The sequence below is a fragment of the Triticum urartu genome, chromosome 5 (genome assembly GCF_003073215.2).
Source record: "Triticum urartu cultivar G1812 chromosome 5, Tu2.1, whole genome shotgun sequence".
NCBI lineage: Eukaryota > Viridiplantae > Streptophyta > Magnoliopsida > Poales > Poaceae > Triticum > Triticum urartu.
In genome coordinates this window covers 541,848,953-541,868,982 of record NC_053026.1, presented here as the reverse complement: position 1 = coordinate 541,868,982, position 20,030 = coordinate 541,848,953, and the positions used below count along the sequence as shown (strand labels likewise).

The window sequence follows — 20,030 nt, the reverse complement described above, 5'->3', positions numbered from 1 at the left end:
GTCAACCATTCTCAATGTTTAACAACCACCATGATAGTTAAATAAAATTTATTCCTTTGCAGTAGGGAAAAATTGGCTTTTCACAAAAACTTTATAACCATAGAGCTTTTCCACCAGCCATATATGCATGTAGTGATAGCCATTATTCATCATTGCTCTCAGTGTGAATTTGCCAGTACATTCAATGTATGACCCTTTGTGGCTGTAACGTCTCATGTTGCAGGATTATATTACGACGAGTAAGTGATACATTAGGGTTACGATTTGTACACTCAACTTTGCCGTTGGGGTTGATGGGGATCCACAACCTTGTTACTTCCGTTATTTGGATCGAGGTAATAGTATTTACGTTCCTTTATACATGTGATTTACCTCTGTTATAAATCCTCGAGTACTGTGTGTGTCAGCATACCGATCCAGGGATGACACTTAAGCACAGAGACTTGATCTATTCGGGTCAGGTCGCTACAAGATGGTATCAGAGCACATGTTGACTGTAGGACATGACCCTAGAAAATGGCAAGCCCATAGCAAAGATTTTTCTCTACAACTTTCCCTTTCAAAAAGATCTTTTACCTCTCTTCTCTTCTGAGCTTATTCAAAAATTCCCTTTAATGAGACCATACCCCTTTCCCCTTTTGACCACACAAAGATTCGACTGATGAGACCACTCCAAGAAGTACAAGATATCGGACAACCGAGACCATTCAGAATGAAGAGGATTTTACCATACATTATAATAATGGAAACTACAATGGTTGAAGACTCCGAAGACTAGGAGAATTTGAAGACTCTGAAGAATTTTCCAGATTTGTATGACCTAGGAAGGCACCCCTTATGGAACTTGGCAGACTAAGGAAGCCGTCAATACCTGAGATCAAGGTGTATCGGAGAAAGACCGAGCATGGAGAGTTAAAAACCTCAAAGTTTTGTCAAGAAAACCCTAAGGCAGGAGATATCAACTATGGAAGATAGCTCATGGCAATGACAAGGGCAGAAACACGGTTATCCGTGATGTCATCACCATTGATACAATGGTCACTGAGCTGAGCCAAGCATGCATTTCTTCAGAAGGATTGGATGGTAAAAGGCTGACGTAGCAGCTATCAGCAAAAGATGAAGTTTTAACCTTAGCTGGTGTATCGCCAAGATCTGTAGTGTTACATCAAGAAGTCAAGATGGACATGCAGGAAATAGTATTTGATAAGGAAGCGTTTCGTGAAGAACTCGGGACCCAGAAGCTGAAAGTAGCCAAGCTAGAGGAGCAAAACCCTGAGACATCAAAGTTTTCTTCAGGAACTAAAGGACAGTAGGAGCATGGTTCATGTCAAGGAGGTTGAAACCCAGAAGTATGGAACGCAACTCCAGAACCTTAAAGGACGTCACGAGAGACTTCGCGTCAACAGAGTTGATCTGACAAAAGAACTTGAGAAAGACAAGCATGATTGGAAGAAGCCATTGGAGGCATGAACAAGGCTTGAAGAGTTTGGAGACGTTAAAGATTTATTGACCTTTAGAAGACCAAACCCCTGTTATATACCTACGTTAGATGCGATGTTTGTGAGCTGTCATTTGTTTGATGTTTTTCCCGACGGCCACAAATAAAATCTGTCTTTTCAAAACTTTTGTTTGTATTGTGTGTATCCCTCTCTATCTCTCTTATCTCACCCCAAACCCATGGACCCAATAGAGGATGAATGATGATGAGCTTATATTTTCTGGACCGATGAGTCAATTGGAGACGGACCAATGGATTCAGAACGTGGAGGATCACATGAAGAATAACCCTATAGTTGGAAAGGATATGATCCAGCATGCTCTTCGGTGCTTTGAAAGAGGTGCTGCTACTTGGTGGAGGATGTACCAAACCATGAATGGATGGCAAGGAGTAACCACTTGGAAAGATTTTAAGTTGACTTTGCTAAAGTCTCGGTTCGTGTCCCAGAAATTGAAGCCTTCTGGAAAGTATAGGAAGAAACCTTATGCATGCAAGATTTGTGGAGAAATAGGACACACCCATAAAGAACACAAGGATGAATGCCCAAATTGTGAAGGAAGTCACCCAGTTGAAGACTGCCCAACTAGGCAGATTACTTGTTTCTTGTGTGAAGGGACTACCCACTATTCTGCTCAGTGTCACATTTACCCCATGGTACGAAGAACCGCATAGCAGAAGAAAGAAGTAAAGAAAGGAACCCTTATGGAAATTTTAGAAGAAACCGTGATGAAGGAAGAGATGGAGGACACACCTAAAGAAGACCCGAGTAAACCCTGCACTAAGACTTGCTATTCGTGTGGAGAAGAAGGACACATCTCCCAAAATTGTTTGAATGGGGATCTAGCATAATTCCTGACAGAAGAAGTAGAGTACGACCCACAAGAAATAGAATCCATGATTGGAACGGAAAGGTCCAGGAAGAGAAGTAGATTGGATACCAGGAAGGACCTGAGTCATATCACCTATTACAGGTGCAAGGAGTCAGGGCATTACCTCAACAGTTGCCCAAAAAGGAAACCTCGATACTTGTCAGAAGTAATATGTTTTAGTGGTAATGGAGCAGGGCACTTTGCCAGAGAATGCCCCAAGGAGAAGGAAACTTTTGCTAGATAGTTGAGTTTGCAACAAAAGAAATGGAGTAGTAGTAGTGAGAACATTTTCTTTTATATTGAGGTTTGAGTTGAGACATGTAATGGGGGAGCAAGAGATAGTAATCATTTGAGAATGAATAAAGTAGCATCGTTGGTACTGATATGGATTTTATGAGTTGTTACCCTATGAAGAAGAATTTTGACCATTTTTGAGGATATGAGAAATATGGTCTATGGAAGATTTGTGCATTTTAAGGGTGGTAGTACCCCGTAAGAACCCTTGACCCCTGGAAAAGATAAGGATACTCCATTGAGTGGATTTCGGACAAAATGAATACGAGTTTTGTCTCGATATGTGTGATGCCCCAAGAGTATGTGGGATGAAGTTGGAGACCGTCAGTTGTTTGGACCAAATGTGATCAAGGAGTCAGAAGAGAATGTTAAGTTGATTCGAGATAGACTGAAGGTAGCTCAGTCCAGGTAAAAGAGTTATGCAGACTAAAAAAACGCAAGGAGGTAGTCTATGAAATTGGAGATAGAGCATGTCTTCGTGTGACCCCTCTGCGAGGAGTTAAACGATTTGTAGTTAAGGGAAAGTTAGCCCCGAGATTTGTAGGACCATACCGAGTTTTGGAGCGTATGGGAGAAGTGGCCAACAAGTTGGAGTCACCCGAAGGACTGTCAGGAGTTCAAGATGTGTTTCACATTTCCCAGTTGAAGAAGTGCCATGCAGAGATGGCCAATATTCCCCTGTAAGGATGCTTGACCCTGGAAAGGATAATGATGTTCCATGAAGTGGAATATGGACTTCATAAGTATAAGTTTTTATCTCGGTATGAGGGATATCCCACGAGGATGAAGAGATAAATTACTATTGGATATAAAGGAGGTATGATGTCAGAAATATGGATCAATGGAAACTCCATGATGAGTCTGAGTAATCATGTCCTAGTTTGGTGCCAATAGAAGGAAGGAAGACAGTACAATTGGATGGATTTAAGAATACTAGGAAGTTGGAAGTTGGAATAATGATCAGTTGCCCGATGAGAAGTTCAAGGACTACAAGTGATGAGATGGGCCATAACCCACATGCCCCAGGACCTGCCAAGAAGCAAGCACATTCTTGCTGAAGGAAAAAACCCTGGAGGAAGATACGACGTTTATCGGCAGACAATTTTATAGGAGTAACGCAAAACCTGAGAGTTGTGAAGGAATGATAGATGTTTGTTTGGCTTGCAGAATCAATGGATTATTCCGAACGCAGTTCGTGGATAAGAGAAATTCTGCAATGCTTGTGAGGATGACCGAGTGTTAGAATGCGAGATTCGCTAAACCGTATACAAGGTAATGATTTGGGTGCGGGATGGGTTGATCACCATACCGACTTACTCTTATTATTCGCCTTGCTATGTGGGATGGTAAATCTAAGTGACTTACCTATAGTAAAGAGACGACGATCAAAACCCTATTTAATATTAGAATGGTATAGGTATTTTTCCCTTGTACACGGCAGTTGTTGCCAACCGTAGGTTATACGGTGAGGTTCAACCCAGACCCATTTCCTGCAGGAGAAACCATAAATTGTTGACCACCATGAGATATCGATAGTTGTTTAGTTTTGGCGCCAGACCCGTCAGCTAAGAACACCCAATCTCGGAATAACCTTACCAAGAGGAAAGGACAGAAGAATTGAGGAAAAGGTTATGCCACTACCGGAAGAGCTCAGAGAAGGAATTTTCTCGAGGATTTGAGAAGACCGACACTGTCAATAATAAGGATGGAGTATATGAGTTTTGATGGAACAGTAACCATGCTTCTAAGGGTGGTAGCACCCCAGACCCCTGTGATGATCTATGGGTTTTGAGAAGACCCCAACCCTAACCTTTTCTTCCTAGCCTCTTCGAATCTCGAGGACGAGATTCATTTTAAGGGTGGTAGGTGTGTAACATCCCAAAATTCTAAATTTTGGAATGTTAAAATAAATAGATAGATTGATTTATTGTTTGATTGTTGTGTGATTGATTGAGTGAAATTCGAAACTTTTTGAAAGTTAAATGAGAGGGAATAAAAGGACTTTCCCAAACTTTCACCTTTTGCATGTTGATCCCCGTGAAATTCAAATTCTTTTCATCACGAAACCCTGGAGAGAAGATGACATGACTTCTTCCATTTATTTAAATGACAAGGGGTGTTGAAAATATTGGAATTTCGTTTGGAAAATATTTCCAGTTCTGAAACTTTAAGCAACTCAATGATTTTCACAAGAGGAGATAAAATGACTTCTTCAAATTATATGAATATGAGTTGGGAGTTTCAAAGAATTAAATTCAAAGTTCTTTTGAATTTATTTTCAGTTTGGAGTTATTTGAGTTTTATTCAAATTATTTTTCTCCAAAAATAAAATATATGGAAAATTGGGTAACATGATTCCCTACATCAGAAAATTGGAGAAAAATTAATTTGAAATCATTTTGGTATTTTGAAAATGAATTTTATTGGATTTTAATAGACCAGTAGCACTCTTTGCTTTATCTGAATTTGTGTGAATTTTATTTAATTTTAGGAAAATGTCCAGGTTGTAGAAAATGTTTTTCTGAAATTTTTGGTATATTATATGCCTATATAATATTTTTTATTTCAATTTGTTTTATCCCTTCTGTTTGTCTAGTGTGAGAGTAATGGGCCATGGGTAGGCTAACCCGAGCCCCAGAACCTTTCAAGACATCGGGGCAGGCTACGCCCCTCAAGACCCCAGGACAAAGAGCTGCCTTCTGAGAAGTCGGCGGCAAGGCAGCCGACTGCCCACTCGCGGCCGAGTCCCGGGGACGACTTCAGGATAAGCCGACTCCTGACTGGCGACTTCCAGAGAAGCCGGCTTTGGGGAGTCGGCCCGCGACTCCAACAAACCCCATGCCCTCATCAAGAGGGACGGGACAGGGAGTGGCTACAGTCAAGCCCACTCCCACCCCTTACCAGGGGCAGGCATGGCTACAGCACACCGTACCCGGGAAGATCTCCGTGCGGCGTGGCACTGTTGCCGTGCCGGCCCTGACATCAGCACCAAAGGACCGAATCCTGCGCCCACGATGGCTTGTCTGTACGACCCTGGGGCGTCGGGTCCCACCAGCCAGTGGGACCCCAGGAGACGGCAAGTGCATCCCCAGTCGGACCCGCTGGGAGTCGGCCCCCGAGAGTCGGCCAGATCCTCCCCCGGGGCCCACGCGCCATTAATCAGATGTGACGTAGAATGGCAATAGTGATCGCCCGCCAGGCGGCGAGGCTGTTGCCACGACTCCACGACCAAGCCCGCGTCATCAGAAGCACGGCTACAGTAATCAGCAGCCGGCAAGACCCGTCCGCGGCGGGCGCGGCCTGACGGCTCCGTACCTAGCCAGTTGGCGGGGCCCACCAGTCAGCGGGCCCCAGTAGTCGGCAGAGAAGACGGAGGCCAGAGACACTGACGGCTGGGCCCGCGTCTAGCTAGATTACCATTGTACCCCTAGGGGTAGGCCTATATAAACCCCCCAGGGCACCCATGCAAAGGGTTGGAAACCATTAGCTCTAGACCAGATCATATAGGGAGAGAGCTAGCCTTGCCCTCTCCTACCTCCAGGAAACAACTCTAGGAGCAATCGTGTAAACACTTTGCCATAGTGATCATGCGGAGACCCCGCAGAGCAGCAGTAGGGGTATTATCTCCCCGGAGAGCCTTGAAGCTGGGTAAGATTCGCCGGCGTGCATGTCTACGCCTCATCCTGTTTCCAGGCACCGGCGACGTTCTACTCACCCCCACCATGATAAGCCATCCTTTGGCATATGTCGCACCCAACCCCTGACATTTGGCGCCCACCGTGGGGCCTAGTGCACCGTCATCCGGAGACCTGTTCTAAACGGGAACCCTTTTCCTCCCTAGCGAGCGCAGCCAGCCAGGCACGCCGGACGGAGTTTGCGCTGACGCGCTGCACGGCATTGAGATCGCCTGTGCAGCTAGCCGCCTCGCCGAACTTGTCGGCGAGGTTCGCATCTCCGACGAACCTGCATCCGACGCAGGCCCGGGCGGCCCCGAGAGCCTCCTCGCGGGCCTCCTCGACCAACTCCACGTCGCCGGCGAGCCTGCCATGGACTTGGAGTCTGTAGGCTCCACCGACCCGATGCTGGTCGACTCTGACACCGCGTTGCTCGACGCGTTCCCCACTAACGTGGTGGTCTACGACGAGCCTCTCCCTCGCGCGGAGAGCGACGGAAGCACTATCATCGAGGTGCTCGTCATCAGTCATGGCAAGCCCTTCGGCGGAGGAGCGCATGACCCGCTTGGCGCGCCACTGCAAGACCTGATTGCGCCCATTCCAGAAGACGCTGATGCGGAGACGTTGGAGGCGCGCCGCCTTTAGCTGATCGAAGGCGCGAAGAAGCTAGCTAGTATGAGACGCTTGTCAGAAGCCTACCAGCGAGAGATGGATCGCGCTGTTGGTGGCTCGCCAGCCCCAGCTGGGCCCAGCCGCCTTGGCACGGTCCAGCAGCGCGGCATAGCCATCGCCAATCTGTTCGGGGCAAGCCGCCCTGTGTACGCTACCCCTGCGGAGAACATCTGAGCCGCCCAGGCGGCGGCGGACGAGCTGGAGAATTTCGAAGGCGAAGAGCGCCGCCTGATGATGGAGCGAGTCCAGCGGCTCCTCGACGCGGCTGCCACACAGAACGAGGCCGGCTGCCGCACGGAGGCGCCGCAGCGGCAAAACGACGACCTTCGCCGAGATCAAGGCGTGACGCCTCGAACGCCGACTGGCGGCGCTCGAGGAAGAAGAGACAAGGATCCGACTGTCAGCCACAGTCGGACTCGCATTACCATAGAGCGCGACCGAGACGGCCGCCCGAGAGTAGTGGAACGACGGGACGACTGTCCGCCTCCTCCTCCTCGCAGGGAAAGGCGAGTCTCCCCGCCGCCTTTTGATCATCCAACTCTTGGCGACCGCCTTGGCCGCCGAGAGGGAGTCGGAGAAAACGACGCCCGCCACCGGATTGATCGACTTCACTGATCCCTAGCGTTGGAAGAAGATGAGTTGGGTCCGCCTTGCTTAGGGCCCCGCATTCGAGACGAGCCCTTTCCCAAAGGGTTCACGCTCCCAAGAGACACGCCCAAGTACACCGGCTCCGTGAAGCTGGAAGACTGGCTAGTCGACTACTCCACGGCTGTCAGCATAGCAAACGGCAACAAGCGTGTCGCCATAAAGTATGTTCCGCTCATGCTCCAGTGCACGACCCGGACATGGATGAATAGCCTGAAGCCCCGCAGCGTCAACAGCTGGGTTGACTTCACCAAAGCATTCGTCCGCAACTTCACCAGCACGTACAAGCGTCCTCCCAAGCCTCGACAGCTCTCCTTGTGCATACAAGGTCCCGACGAGTCGACTCGCGACTACCTCACGCGTTGGGCCAAGCTTCGGAACTCCTACGAGGGCGTGCACGAGGTGCAGGCAATCGAGTACTTCACCGCCGGGTGCAAAGAAGGCACCCTCCTCAAGCACAAGCTCCTCTGCGACGAGCCAGAAACCCTCGATGAGCTGCTGATCATAGCAGACAAGTACGCCACGGCCGACTCCTCCATTAAGGCGGAGATTCAAGTTAGCGCGACTGGAAAAGTGGCCCCTCAAGCTCCAAGAACCCCGGCGGGAGATGCCAGTCGGCGGCAACAGCAGAGCGACCACAAGCGCAAGGCCCCGCAGCCGGCTTCCAGCAGCAGGCAGGTGGCGACAGTTGAAGACCAGAAGCCGGATGAGCAGCCTCCACCCAAGCGACAGAAAGGTGGCAAGCCCAACTGGTTGCCGGCCTTCTCATACAAGCAAACTCTGGATGGACCTTGCAAGTTCCATAGCGGCATGAAGCCGTCGAACCACACCACCCGAAAGTGCCACTGGCTCACTAGGATCGCCAAGGGAGATGGCCTCCTACCTCCACCGCCTGCTGGGCAGCCGCCTCCGCCTCCGCCCCAGCAGCCGGCTGTCAGACCAGTCGGCACAGTACAAGACGAATACCCCGAAGAGCACGGAGCCTACGTGGTGTTCACCAGTAGGGCTGACGATCGACGCAGCAGGCGGCTGCAGCGACAAGAGGTGAACGCAGTAGCATCAGAGACGCCAGAGTTCATGCACTGGTCCGAGAAGCCTATCAGCTGGAGCAGGGCTGATCACCCAGAGGTGATGCCGAGTCCGGGCTCCTATGCCTTGGTCTTGGATGCCACCTTTGCCACGGAAAGACGAGCCACGCGTTTCGTGCAAGTTCTGATAGATGGAGGCAGCAACATCAACATCCTGTACAAAGACACCATGGAGAAATTAGGAATCAAGCAAAGACAACTTCAGAACAGCCGTACTGTGTTCCACGGCATCGTTCCTGGGCTTTCCTGTTCGCCAATCGGCAAGATCCTGATGGACGTCCTCTTTGGAGACAAGGAGCACTTCCGCCGAGAGTCAGTTTGGTTTGAGGTGGTGGACCTCGAGAGCCCATACCATGCACTACTTGGCCGACCCGCCCAGGCCAAATTCATGGTGGTCCCCCACTACGCCTACCTCAAAATGAAGATGCCCAGCTCCAGGGGAATTCTGACTGTAGTCGGCGACTACCGGAAGTCGTCTGCCTGTGCAACTGAGAGCAGTCAGCTAGCCGAGTCCCTGGTGATCGCAGCCGAGAAGCGGCTCCTGGAACGGGTTGTGGCGATGGCCGGCAAGTAGCCAGAGGTGTCGCCCAACCCAAAGGAGTCGGAGGCTGAGGGTTCGTTCAAGCCGGCCAAGGAGACAAAGAAGATACCCTTGGATCCGGAGCACCCAGAGAGGTTCGCTGTCGTAGGCGCAAACCTCGACAGCAAATAGGAAGGCGAGCTCGTCGACTTCCTCCATGAGAATCGGGACATCTTCGCATGGTCCCCCAAAGACATGCCAGGTGTATGGACGGAATTCGCCGAGCACAAATTACATGTCCGATCTGATGCAAAGCCGATCAGGCAGCCCCTGCGCTGCCTATCAGAAGAGAAGAGAAGAGTTGTTGGAGAAGAAATAGCCAGGCTCCTAGCGGCCGGCTTCATTATGGAAGTATTCTTTCCAGAGTGGCTAGCCAACCCAGTCCTGGTACTGAAGAAGAACAAGCAGTGGTGAATGTGTATTGACTACACGAGTCTCAACAAAGCCTGCCCCAAGGACCCATTTTCTCTACCAAGAATTGATCAGGTGATAGACTCCACAGCCGGATGCGAGCTGTTGAGCTTTTTGGATGCCTATTCAGGATATCACCAGATCAAGCTGAACCCGGCTGACAAACTGAAGACCGCCTTCATCACGCCGTTTGGAGCCTTCTGCTACCTCACCATGACGTTTGGCTTGAGGAATGCCGGCGCCACCTTTCAGCGTTGCATGTAGAAGTGCCTCCTCAAGCATCTCGGCAGAAACACCCACGTCTACGTGGACAATGTGGTGGTGAAGAAGGAAAAGCGTGGAACACTGCTGGAAGACCTCAAGGAGACCTTTGAGAACCTGCGCTGATTCCAGATCAAGCTCAACCCCGAGAAGTGCGTCTTCGGAGTACCAACCGGCCAGCTCCTTGGCTTCCTGGTCTCTGAACGCGACATAGAATGCAACCCTGTAAAGATCAAGGCCATCGAGAGGATGGAGGTACCCATCCAACTGCTGGACGTGCAAAAGTTCACCGGCTGCTTGGCGTCCATCAACCGATTCATCAGTCGGCTGGGCGAGAAAGCTCTCCCCTTATACCAACTCATGAAGAAGACCACTTTTTTCGAGTGGAACCACAAGGCGGACGAAGCTTTTCTCCAGTTGAAGAAGATGCTGACCACTCCACCCGTTCTGGCGGCTCCGACTCCTAAGGAACCTATGCTCCTGTACATCGCCGCCACCAGCCGGGTAGTCAGCACGGTCATTGTAGTGGAACACAAGGAGGAGGGCAAGGCACTACCTTTCCAGAGACCGGTATATTACCTGAGTGAAGTACTGTCGGCCTCCAAGCAGAACTACCCCCACTACCAGAAGATGTGTTATGGCGTACACTTTACCGCCAAGAAATTGAAGCCTTACTTTCAAGAGCATCCAATCACTGTGGTCTGCACGGCTCCACTTGCCGAGATCATCGAAAGCCGAGATGCTTCTGGCCGAGTGGCCAAGTGGGCCATAGAGCTGGCTCCCTACACCATATACTACCAGCCCCGCACTGCCATCAAGTCACAAGCGCTGGCTGACTTCCTCGTCGACTGGGCCGAGATCTAGTACCTACCCCCAGCGCCCGACTCCACCCATTGGCGGATGCATTTCGACGGCTCCAAGATGCGCACCGGCTTAGGAGCCGGTGTTGTCCTCACTTCTCCTAAAGGCGACAAGCTCAAATACGCACTACAAATCCATTTTTCCACCTCCAACAACGTCGCCGAGTACGAGGCGCTCATTCACGGGCTCTGGCTTGCCAAAGAACTTGGCATTCACCGGATCCTGTGTTATGGCGACTCGGACTTAGTGGTCCAACAGTCATCTGGTGACTGGGACACCAAAGATGCAAACATGGCGAGTTACCGTTTCCTCGTGCAGCAACTCAGTGGATATTTCGAGGGGTGCGAGTTCCTCCATGTGGCAAGAAACGACAACGACCAAGCAGATGCCTTGGCACGAATCGGCTCTACCCGCCAAGCAATACCATCCGGCGTCGCCCTTCAGCGCCTCCTCAAGCCGTCTGTCAAGCCTTCACCAGAATCAGACTCCATCTTTGGGCCGGCTCCTCCCGAAGAAGTCGGATCCGACTCCACAGCCTCGGCAGACGGTACGGGGATTTTGGCAGATGGCCTCAAAGTCACCACAGTCAAGGCCGGCCCGGGGACTGCGGCGGCGGGCTTGAAGATTCCAGAACTCGGCCCAAGAGCCGCGCTAGTCAGCCCAGGGACTTCATTAACCCAGCAAGCGGTCGTTGACTCCAACCCGCCGCCTCCCAGCCTAGCCGCCCTCGTCCAAGTCGCAGTTCTGGCAGTCGAAGAAATAGCAGCACCCTCATGGGCCCAGCCCATCCTCAAATTCCTGCTGAGCAAGGAGCCGCCGACTGATGAGACCTCAGCTCGGCAAGTACAACGCTGAGCGGCAGCCTACACCATAGTCAACAGAGAGCTGGTCAGGCGTAGCGTCACTGGTGTCTACCAGCGCTGCGTAGAGCCAGAGCAAGGCCAAGCAATTCTCAAAGGCATCCATCAAGGCGAGTGCGGCCACCATGAGACTTCAAGAGCACTCGTCGCAAAAGCCTTTCGACACGGTTTCTTCTGGCCGACTGCCTTAGAAGAGGCCAAGGAATTGGTCCAAAAATGCAAAGGGTGCCAGAAGTTCAGCTCCAAGCCGCACCAGCCGGCTTCTGCACTCAAGACCATCCCCATTGCCTGGCCTTTCACAGTTTGGGGTCTAGACATGGTGGGACCATTCAAGACGGCACGAGGTGTCTTAACTCACTTACTTGTCGTAGTGGACAAGTTCACCAAGTGGATAGAAGCGAAGCCAATCAAGAAACTGAATGGTCCGACTACCGTGACTTTCATCTCCGATATCACAATTCGGTATGGCATACCACACAGCATCATCACCGACAACGGCACAAATTTTGCCAAAGGCGCCTTGGCCCGTTTTTGCGCAACACAGGGCATCTGACTGGACCTAGCGTCTGTCGCCCATCCACAGTCAAATGGCCAGGTGGAGCGAGCAAACGGCCTCATCCTGTACGGCATCAAGCCCCGACTGGTCGAGCCTCCGGAGCGCTCGGCTGGCTGCTGGCTCGATGAGTTGCCAGCCGTCCTCTGGAGTCTGCGCACGACTCCAAACAAGTCAACCGGCTTCACGCCTTTCTTCCTCGTCTACGGTGCTGAAGCCGTCATCCCAACGGACATAGAGTTCGACTCCCCGCGAGTCACCATGTACACTGAGGAGGAGGCAGAAGAAGCACGTCAAGACGGCGTCGATCTGCTGGAAGAGGGACGGCTATTGGCACTCAGCCGGTCCAGCATCTACCAGCAGAGCCTGCGCCGATACTACAACATGAAGGTCAAGCCAAGATCTTTCCAAGAAGGCGACCTTGTGCTCCGGCTGATCCAGCGAACAGCCGGCCAGCACAAGCTGTCAGCACCTTGGGAAGGCCCTTTCATCATCAGCAAAGTGCTGGGCAACGACTCCTACTACCTGATTGACGCTCAGAAGCCCCGAGCTCGCAAGAGGGACGACTCCGGCAAAGAGACAGAGCGGCCATGGAATGCAAATCTCCTCCGAAGATTTTACAGTTGATGCAGTATGTACCACGCTACCTTTTGTATTAAAAGTACCAAGACTTCGGGCCCCCCGAGACGAGCTCGGGGACTGCCCTCTTTTGTCTATATGATGAAAGTTATGCCTACGAGCATGTTACTCTTTGTTATGCCGCTTGGCACCGGGCTCTACAGGTCGGCCCGGGGACTTGCCGCCTTGCACTATGAAAAGCTTCCTGCAGCCGGACAAGTAGTGTGTGGCGTCTAAGCCATCCCCTGTCAGAAGCCGCAGCTCACAGAGTGACTGTACGGCAGGCAGGAGTAAGGCAGAATGGGCGTTCGCATGAAAAATGGCTAAGGACCCAAAGCATAAAACATAGCTCAAGACGGCTTCCAGCCTTCCTTTTTCTTTTCAAAAACCGACTATTAACCAGTCGGCTCACCGCCTTCTATCCAACTTGCTAAAAAACTCTAAAATGGCTAAGTACTTGCCTTCCCAAAGTAGCCAAGCATTTGATCCAACGGCAGTCCGCAGAGCGACTGTCCGACCGGCAAGGCAGGCAACTAAGGGAGAGCGGCAAAGGAAAAAAGCCAAAAGAGCAATAAGCAAGAAAAGATAGAACTCAGATAAATATTTACATAGCATAGGCCCTTGGCCGAATCTTCGAGCAGAAGTTCAAAATACACCCCGCGGGCGGAATTGTGCGAATGAACAAGTTCTTCAAGATTACTAAAGCAGATAAAATAAAGATAAGGCGGCAGCCTAAGATGCGGCAGATGGATTCGGAGGGTCGGAGGAGGCGGCAGCGTCAGGCGTTGGGGTGGCCGGCTGGGCAGTCTCGGCTTGATCGCCTCCGGCGGCAGTCGGCTCGGTCGCACGCGGCTCGTTGCTGGAGGCGCGGTCGAGCTGAGGCTAGCCGTCCGCTCCATCTTCTGGTGCTTCCGTCTCGCCTCCGTCCTCCGCCTCACCTTCCTCCTCGACGCTGGAGCCGATCACCTCCGCCAAGTCCTCGCCGTAGTCTGGGTTTGTCCCAAAACACTCCGGCGGTACCTCCTTGCCGTCTTCAGACCGCTCGGGGATGAAGACGCTGGTGTCGGTGTACTCGGCGATCCCCGCGGCACACTTAACGAGGGCGTATTCCACGGCCGCCAGCTCCGGCTGGGCCTCTGATCGGAGTGTGGCCAGCCGGTCTAGATCCAGCCCCGGATACGACGCCTTGACGAACTCCAAGGCCCGGCGCACTCTAGCTCGGGCCGAGGAACCCTTCCAGGCCTCAAGACAACTAGCCGCGACCTCAAGCCAGTCGGCAGTCAGGCTGGGGGTGCGCGGAGCCTGCATGTCCGGCCATAGGGCGGCAATCGCCTGGGCGCCGACACGTTGAAGCCGGCGCAGCATCCGGTGAGTCGGCCGAAGGCGAGCCTCGATGCTCGGGATATGCTCATCAAGGGTTCGGGGGGCGTCGGCGGCGATCTCTGCACCTTCCGCCCTCCGACCTTCACGGTCAGCCTCGATGGCTTGGATGGCGGCCTGCGAGTGCCCAGGGAAGAAGTCTGCCAAGACGGAAGAAACGAAGAAACAAGTCAAAAACCAGGAGTCGGCACGATCTATAATTGGCAGCTCGAAGAAAGAAAGTAAAGAAACTCACCATCAATGATGTCTTCAATCTCATGGAAGCCGGAGGCCAGCATCGCCTCTCTGTCAGTCCAGGAGGAGCGCTCGCTCGCGAACTCGGCCAGGAGGGCGGTTTCCGCCTCTTCTGCCTTCTTCTGCGTCTTCGCAAGCAGCTCCCTCTGCTCTGCCAATTGAGTGGCCAGCAGATCGCGCTCTGTGGCGAGCTTGCTGCACTCCTCCCCCTTGGCGCGCAACGCGGAGCTGGCCTCGCTCAGCTGCTGTTGAAGAACAGCGTTGGCTTCTGAAGAGAAGGAAGAAAGAAGGCGTTAAGTCATCAGAAAAGAAGGTCGCCGGGGAGATCCGGCCCGACTGCTTAGCAGTCGGCCCGAATCTCGGGGACTACAGCCCGCGGGTGCGCCAGCACGCCCCCGCGAAGAAGGAAAAGAACTCACTCCGGCTCTCCGACAAGTCGGCGGTCCGCTTGCCCAGCTCTTCAATGTTGCGGTTGAAGGCGGTAACACGGAGGTTATGGTAGTCCTGCGACAAAATATTTCAGACAAAAGTAAGTACCCGAAACTCACCAATAGGAGTTCCGGGCCGCCTGCTCAGCAGCCGACCCGAAACTCGGGGACTACACCTAGTGGGTGCGCTGGCGCGCCCCCACGAAAAGAAAAAAAAGAGGACCAAAGAGAAAGCATACCTGGACGGCTGCTCGCGACGCCAGGTACGCCTTGGTGCAATTCTGGATCACTTCGCCCTCAGCTCGCAGCTTCGTTTGGACATCCAGAAGCGCCTGGTTCAGCGGCCCCCTGCCGCCTCCTCGCACCCACCCAATGGGCGCGGCGGTCGTCACTTTGGCGTCTGGGATCGCCGAGCTGGCGGCGCCGGTCTCCAGGGGGCGTGGCGCCGAAGTCGCCTTCTCAAGACGGCGGCGCGTTGGCGAGCCGACCTGAAGGAGCATCCTCGCCACGGCCTCGTCTTCAGTCGGCGGCACCGGCGGGACCACCGGCTGTTTGCCTTGCGCGCCCCCAGACGGCAGCGGAGGTGGCGGCAGAACGATCACGTCTGGCGTGGAGGAGTCGCCGCCTTCCCTCTCCAGGACGGGGTTCTCACTGCCGGCTTCCCCAGTCTGCCCCGTGAACTCCGGAGGTGGCGGCACAGAGTTCAGCGGGGTGACAAACACCGCCGATTGGCGGTGCGCGGCCTCCTCGGCATGCCGCTTCACCGCGGCGGTGGCTTCGGCCTCGGCCAGTTTCTTCTTGGCGGAGGCCTCCGCCTTATCGGCCTCCACCTTCTCCAGGCGGGCAGCCTCTTCCTCGTTGCGCTTCTCCTGCGCATTCCGTTCCATCGCCTCCCGAAGGTTGGTGGCGGGGTCAACCCGCCGAGTGGAGGCGGACGTCTCCGCTGACCCCATGACGGAGGCGGCGACGACCCTCTCAAGAGTGAGGGGAACCCTAAAGCAAGGGAAGCAAGTAAAAGACTCAGACAAAGCCACAAAGAAAGGATAAAGCATTAAGATGAGATACTCACACGGAGACCAGTGGCGGCTTCTTCACTTCCTTACGGAAGCGGATGGCCTTCGCAGACGCCTCGTCCCGCCGGGTCGCCGCAGCCGAACTTTTGGGCTTCTTCGGCCGACTGCCGAACAAAGTCGGCATGACCCTACGCTTCTTCCCGCCACCTGGAGCACTCGGCACGGCAGAAGAGCCCGCGCCGGGATGACTGGCTCCTGGCCGGTGGCGGGGGGCGACCTCCTCCTCATCATCAGGCCAGTCCTCTAGACTGGCCCCGAGCCGCGGGCCGCCTCCTCCCTCGGCGTCGTCCTCCAAAGCCGCCGCCCCCAGATCGGGGTCGTCGACGTCGCTCTCCGCCCGGTCGGCGAGGAACTCGCGGACCGGCCCCGAGGTGCCGGCTGGTGGATGGAGGAGGGGATTGTGGCCAAAGCCGACTGGTCAGGTCGCACAAAACAAACTCGGCAAGAAAGAAGACAATCCATAGGAAGAAAGAAAAGGCAACTCACTGCGGGTGGGGGGTTGGCGCGGGAGTACGGCTCCTTGCCAAACCGCCAGTCCTCCAGGAGCTTGCTGTCCGAGAGGTAGTTCACCATATAGGCCACCTCCTCGTGAGGCATGTCCTTGGTGCACATCCGACACGGGTCATGGTGCCCGCTCATTTGGCATATCATGTGGGGGTGACCTTGGAGCGGGAGGACTCGGCGCGCCACGAAGGCGGCCAGTAGGTCTGGACCAGTCAAGCCTTCCGACTGCGTCAGCACTCGGAGTCGCGTGACGGCGCCGGCTCCCGCAGGCGTCAGCGACTTGGCCCGGTACGACCAGTTGGGCAGTCTCCCAGCCGGCGGGCCGGCTTCGAAAGCCGGCAGGTTGACCCAATCGCCCCTCGCAAAGACGCTCTTGACGTAGAAGTACGAGCGCTGTCACATCTTCACCGACTTTATCAGCTTGATGGCGGGGAAGGGGTTGTCGGCCCCCAATCTCCGCACGGCGATGAAGGCGCCGCATTGAGCCGGCACGCCTGTAGCCTGGTTGCCGAGCTTGGAGAAGAAGAACTCCCCCCAGAGCTCGAGGGTGGGGAGGACTCCGAGGAAGCCTTCGCACAAAGCCACGAAGGCGGACAACAGCACCACCGTATTGGGCGTGAGGTGGTCCGGCTGGAGGCCGTAGAACTCCAGAAAAGAGCGGAAGAAGCTGCTCGCCGGCAGCCCCAATCCGCGCAAGCAGTGCGAGCGGAAGATGACCCGCCCGCCCTCCTCCGGCGTAGGGGAAATCTTCCCCTCCGGCGCAAGACGCACCCGCACATGATCTTCGTCGGGAAGCCGACGAGTCTTGCGGAGGAACTCGATGTGGTCGTCGTGCACTTCTGAGCCGTCCCAGGTGCCGGAATGCACCGAGGGAGGCGCGGCGGCAGAAGAAGAACTCATCGCGAGCTGATCGCCGCGGCGTTCGGCAAAGCTTGGCCGCGCGACGTGTCGTATTTTGAAAAAATTGACATATGGTTCTATTCGGCGTCCACCGCCTCAATTCCTTGGCATGACCCACTCCTCCATGGATCTCATAGTTTGGGCCCTTCCAAAAGTCAATTTTTTTGGTTGGTTGGCATTGCAAGATTAGACTTGGAACGCCTATCAGTTTGAAAGACGTGGGTGAACAAATTGTGGACTTTATCCTCTTTGTAAAAGGGAGCAAGAAATTGGAGCTCATCTATCCTTCAAGTGTGCTACACCCTTGGACTTTGGAGATTGATCATCGAGAAGCTAGGCCTTGTACACATGAATACATCCACTTGGCATTTGGAGGGCTCCTTTAAGGATTGGTGGGACAAGAGAACAGCCATGCAAACCCCGAACAGTCGAGCCATGACCTTCCTCACCACACTTGTCTCTTGGAAAATATGGACGAGAGAAACTTACACGTCTTTCGGCAAAAGTGTGCCCTGCCACCAATCTTGTTGAACATCATCTTTGACGAGGTGAAACTATGAGTCACCGCGGGTCCTAAAATCTAGGCCAAGTTGTATTGGCGCAAGTAATCGTCATGTTATGTTTTAAGAGACACTTGTAAAACTCTATGCTCTTCTTGATTAATAGATAAGGCAAAGCCACCGCTATAGAATAAAGATAAATGAAGGGAGGAACTCCAACGTCGATGCACATAGCCATGTTAAGTTGGCTCTTTCTTATTCTATTTTATTTTATTTATTTTGAGGTGAAGTTGGCTGTTTCTTATAAGTCTACTCTTCATGTTTGATGGTTGCTGCAGCAACCTAGCCCAGTCCAAGATCATCAAGTACTACACAACCTCCAGAAACATATGATTCAGTTGCTCTTTAAGAATAGCTAGTTTTCCTTGAGGCTGCCTGCGGCGTGCAGCACCATGGTCTCGATCGTGATCCCCGGACCGAACGCCATCATCACACCCCACTCGGCCACCTCTTCTCCCCTTGCCCTACGCCGGCGCAGCTCATCGAGCACGAAGATCACCGTGGCGGCACTCATGTTCCCGTACTCTCTCAGCACCCGTCGGCTCGCCGCCAGCTTCTCGACGCCCAGCCCGAGCAGTTGCTCAACGTGGTCCAAAATCGCACGGCCACCAGGGTGGATCGCCCAGAAGAGATCGTTCCACTCAGCACTGATCCCAATAGATTCGAACGTGTCGATCAGACAGCGCTCGATGTTGCTCTTCAGCAGCTTCGGCACCCGGATGGAGACGTGGAAGTCGAGGCCGCCTTTCATGAGCCGCGTGGTGATCTCGTTCTCGGTCTCCGGTATCGTCGTCTGCGTGGCGAAGGCCATCTCGAACAGCGGGCGCTCAATGCAGTCGACGTGGTCGGCGCCGACGATGACGGCGCCCGCGCCGTCGCCGAATATGCCGTTGCCTAGGATGGTGTCGAGGCGACCCTCCTGGGGCCCGTAGAACCCGATGAGGGTGAGCTCGGAGCAGGCCACGAGGACGCGCGCGCCGCGGTTGTTCTCGGCGAGCTCCTTGGCGAGCTGCAGCGCCCTGCCGCCACCGGAGCAGCCGTTGAGGCTGAGGATGGTGCGGGACACGGTGGGGCGGAGGCCGAGCAGCGACGCCAGGCGGAGGTCGGCGCTGGGGGCCTTCCCGCCGGAGTAGGTGCTGAAGACGAGGTGCGTGACGTCGGCGGCCGGGCGCCCCCACTCGGCGATGGCCCTGGCCGCGGCGGACGCGGCGAGCTCGGGCACCGCGGCCGAGGCCATGTCTATCCGCGCGTCGAGGGTCGGCAGCGCGCGGTCGCTGAAGTCCGGGTGCGCGCCGAGGAGCTCCTCGTCGAGGTGCACGTAGCGCCTCTCGATGCCCGAATTCTTACCTGGACAGGAGAACATTTTACATAGTAGCTCACCGCAAATATGCATGCATTTGGAAATCGGACTTTGGAAATTGGAAACGTACGCCGATACGTTTATAGGTTACTAGGTTAGGTTTACGCTGCAGGTGCAGGGCATGCATGGTCTTACAGATTCTCTTGAGCTTGTCCTTGAGGTCGGCGTGGTGCTCGCTGTTGGTGACGCGGAAGTAGTAGTCGGCGTAGTCGTTCTGGAGCATGCAGCTCGCCGGGTTCGCCGTGCCGATTGCAAGCACGGCCGCCGGGCCGTCCGAGCGCTGCGCGTGACGGATCTGCTGGACGGTTGCCATGGACGTACGTACGTCGATCGCTAAACGCGGAGTACTACGGCTAGTTAGCTGTCTCGTTGGCTTTCTAGACTTGCTTATTGTTTATTGAAGGATCCATCACAGGTCTTATATAAGACAACAGGCAGTGATTATCAAGTTGCAACATTGAATTAATCAAATTGACCAACATGTGAAGCAACAAGAAGAAAAAAAGTTCCAGTCTTAATGGTTGCGAGACCGGTGGCCACCATCTCTCCATTTGTGCAATCGCACCACAGAACTTCGTGAGGGAGTTGGAGATGGTGTACCATCAATGGGCTACTGACTTCACATTGCGATCATGGATCACATGCAAGTCGTAGGGCGCGAAATGCTTTTGCTCATGAATGAATCATGCATGTTTTGTCAAAAAGGT

General features: G+C 53.7%; 1 protein-coding gene across 1 annotated transcript; it reads right to left on the bottom strand.

Annotated features, from left to right (window-relative positions):
• Window positions 1–18,193: 18,193 nt before the first annotated feature.
• Window positions 18,194–19,689, bottom strand: LOC125505948 (bisdemethoxycurcumin synthase-like). The gene is made up of 2 exons (XM_048670848.1): window positions 19,459–19,689; window positions 18,194–19,310 (listed from the first exon to the last, which is right to left on the bottom strand). The coding sequence occupies exons 1-2, from the start codon at window positions 19,634–19,636 to the stop codon at window positions 18,319–18,321; spliced, it is 1,170 nt and encodes a 389-aa protein (XP_048526805.1). The 5' UTR covers window positions 19,637–19,689; the 3' UTR covers window positions 18,194–18,318.
• Between the last annotated feature and the right edge of the window lie 341 nt (window positions 19,690–20,030).

Bases quoted from the DNA above. Each gene is read 5' to 3' on its own strand.
- LOC125505948 (XM_048670848.1), bottom strand. From the start codon at position 19,636: ATGGCAACCGTCCAGCAGATCCGTCACGCGCAGCGCTCGGACGGCCCG. The intron at 19,311-19,458 runs GTAAGACCATGC...TCTCCTGTCCAG, and splicing joins GGACAAGCTCAAGAGAATCT to GTAAGAATTCGGGCATCGAG.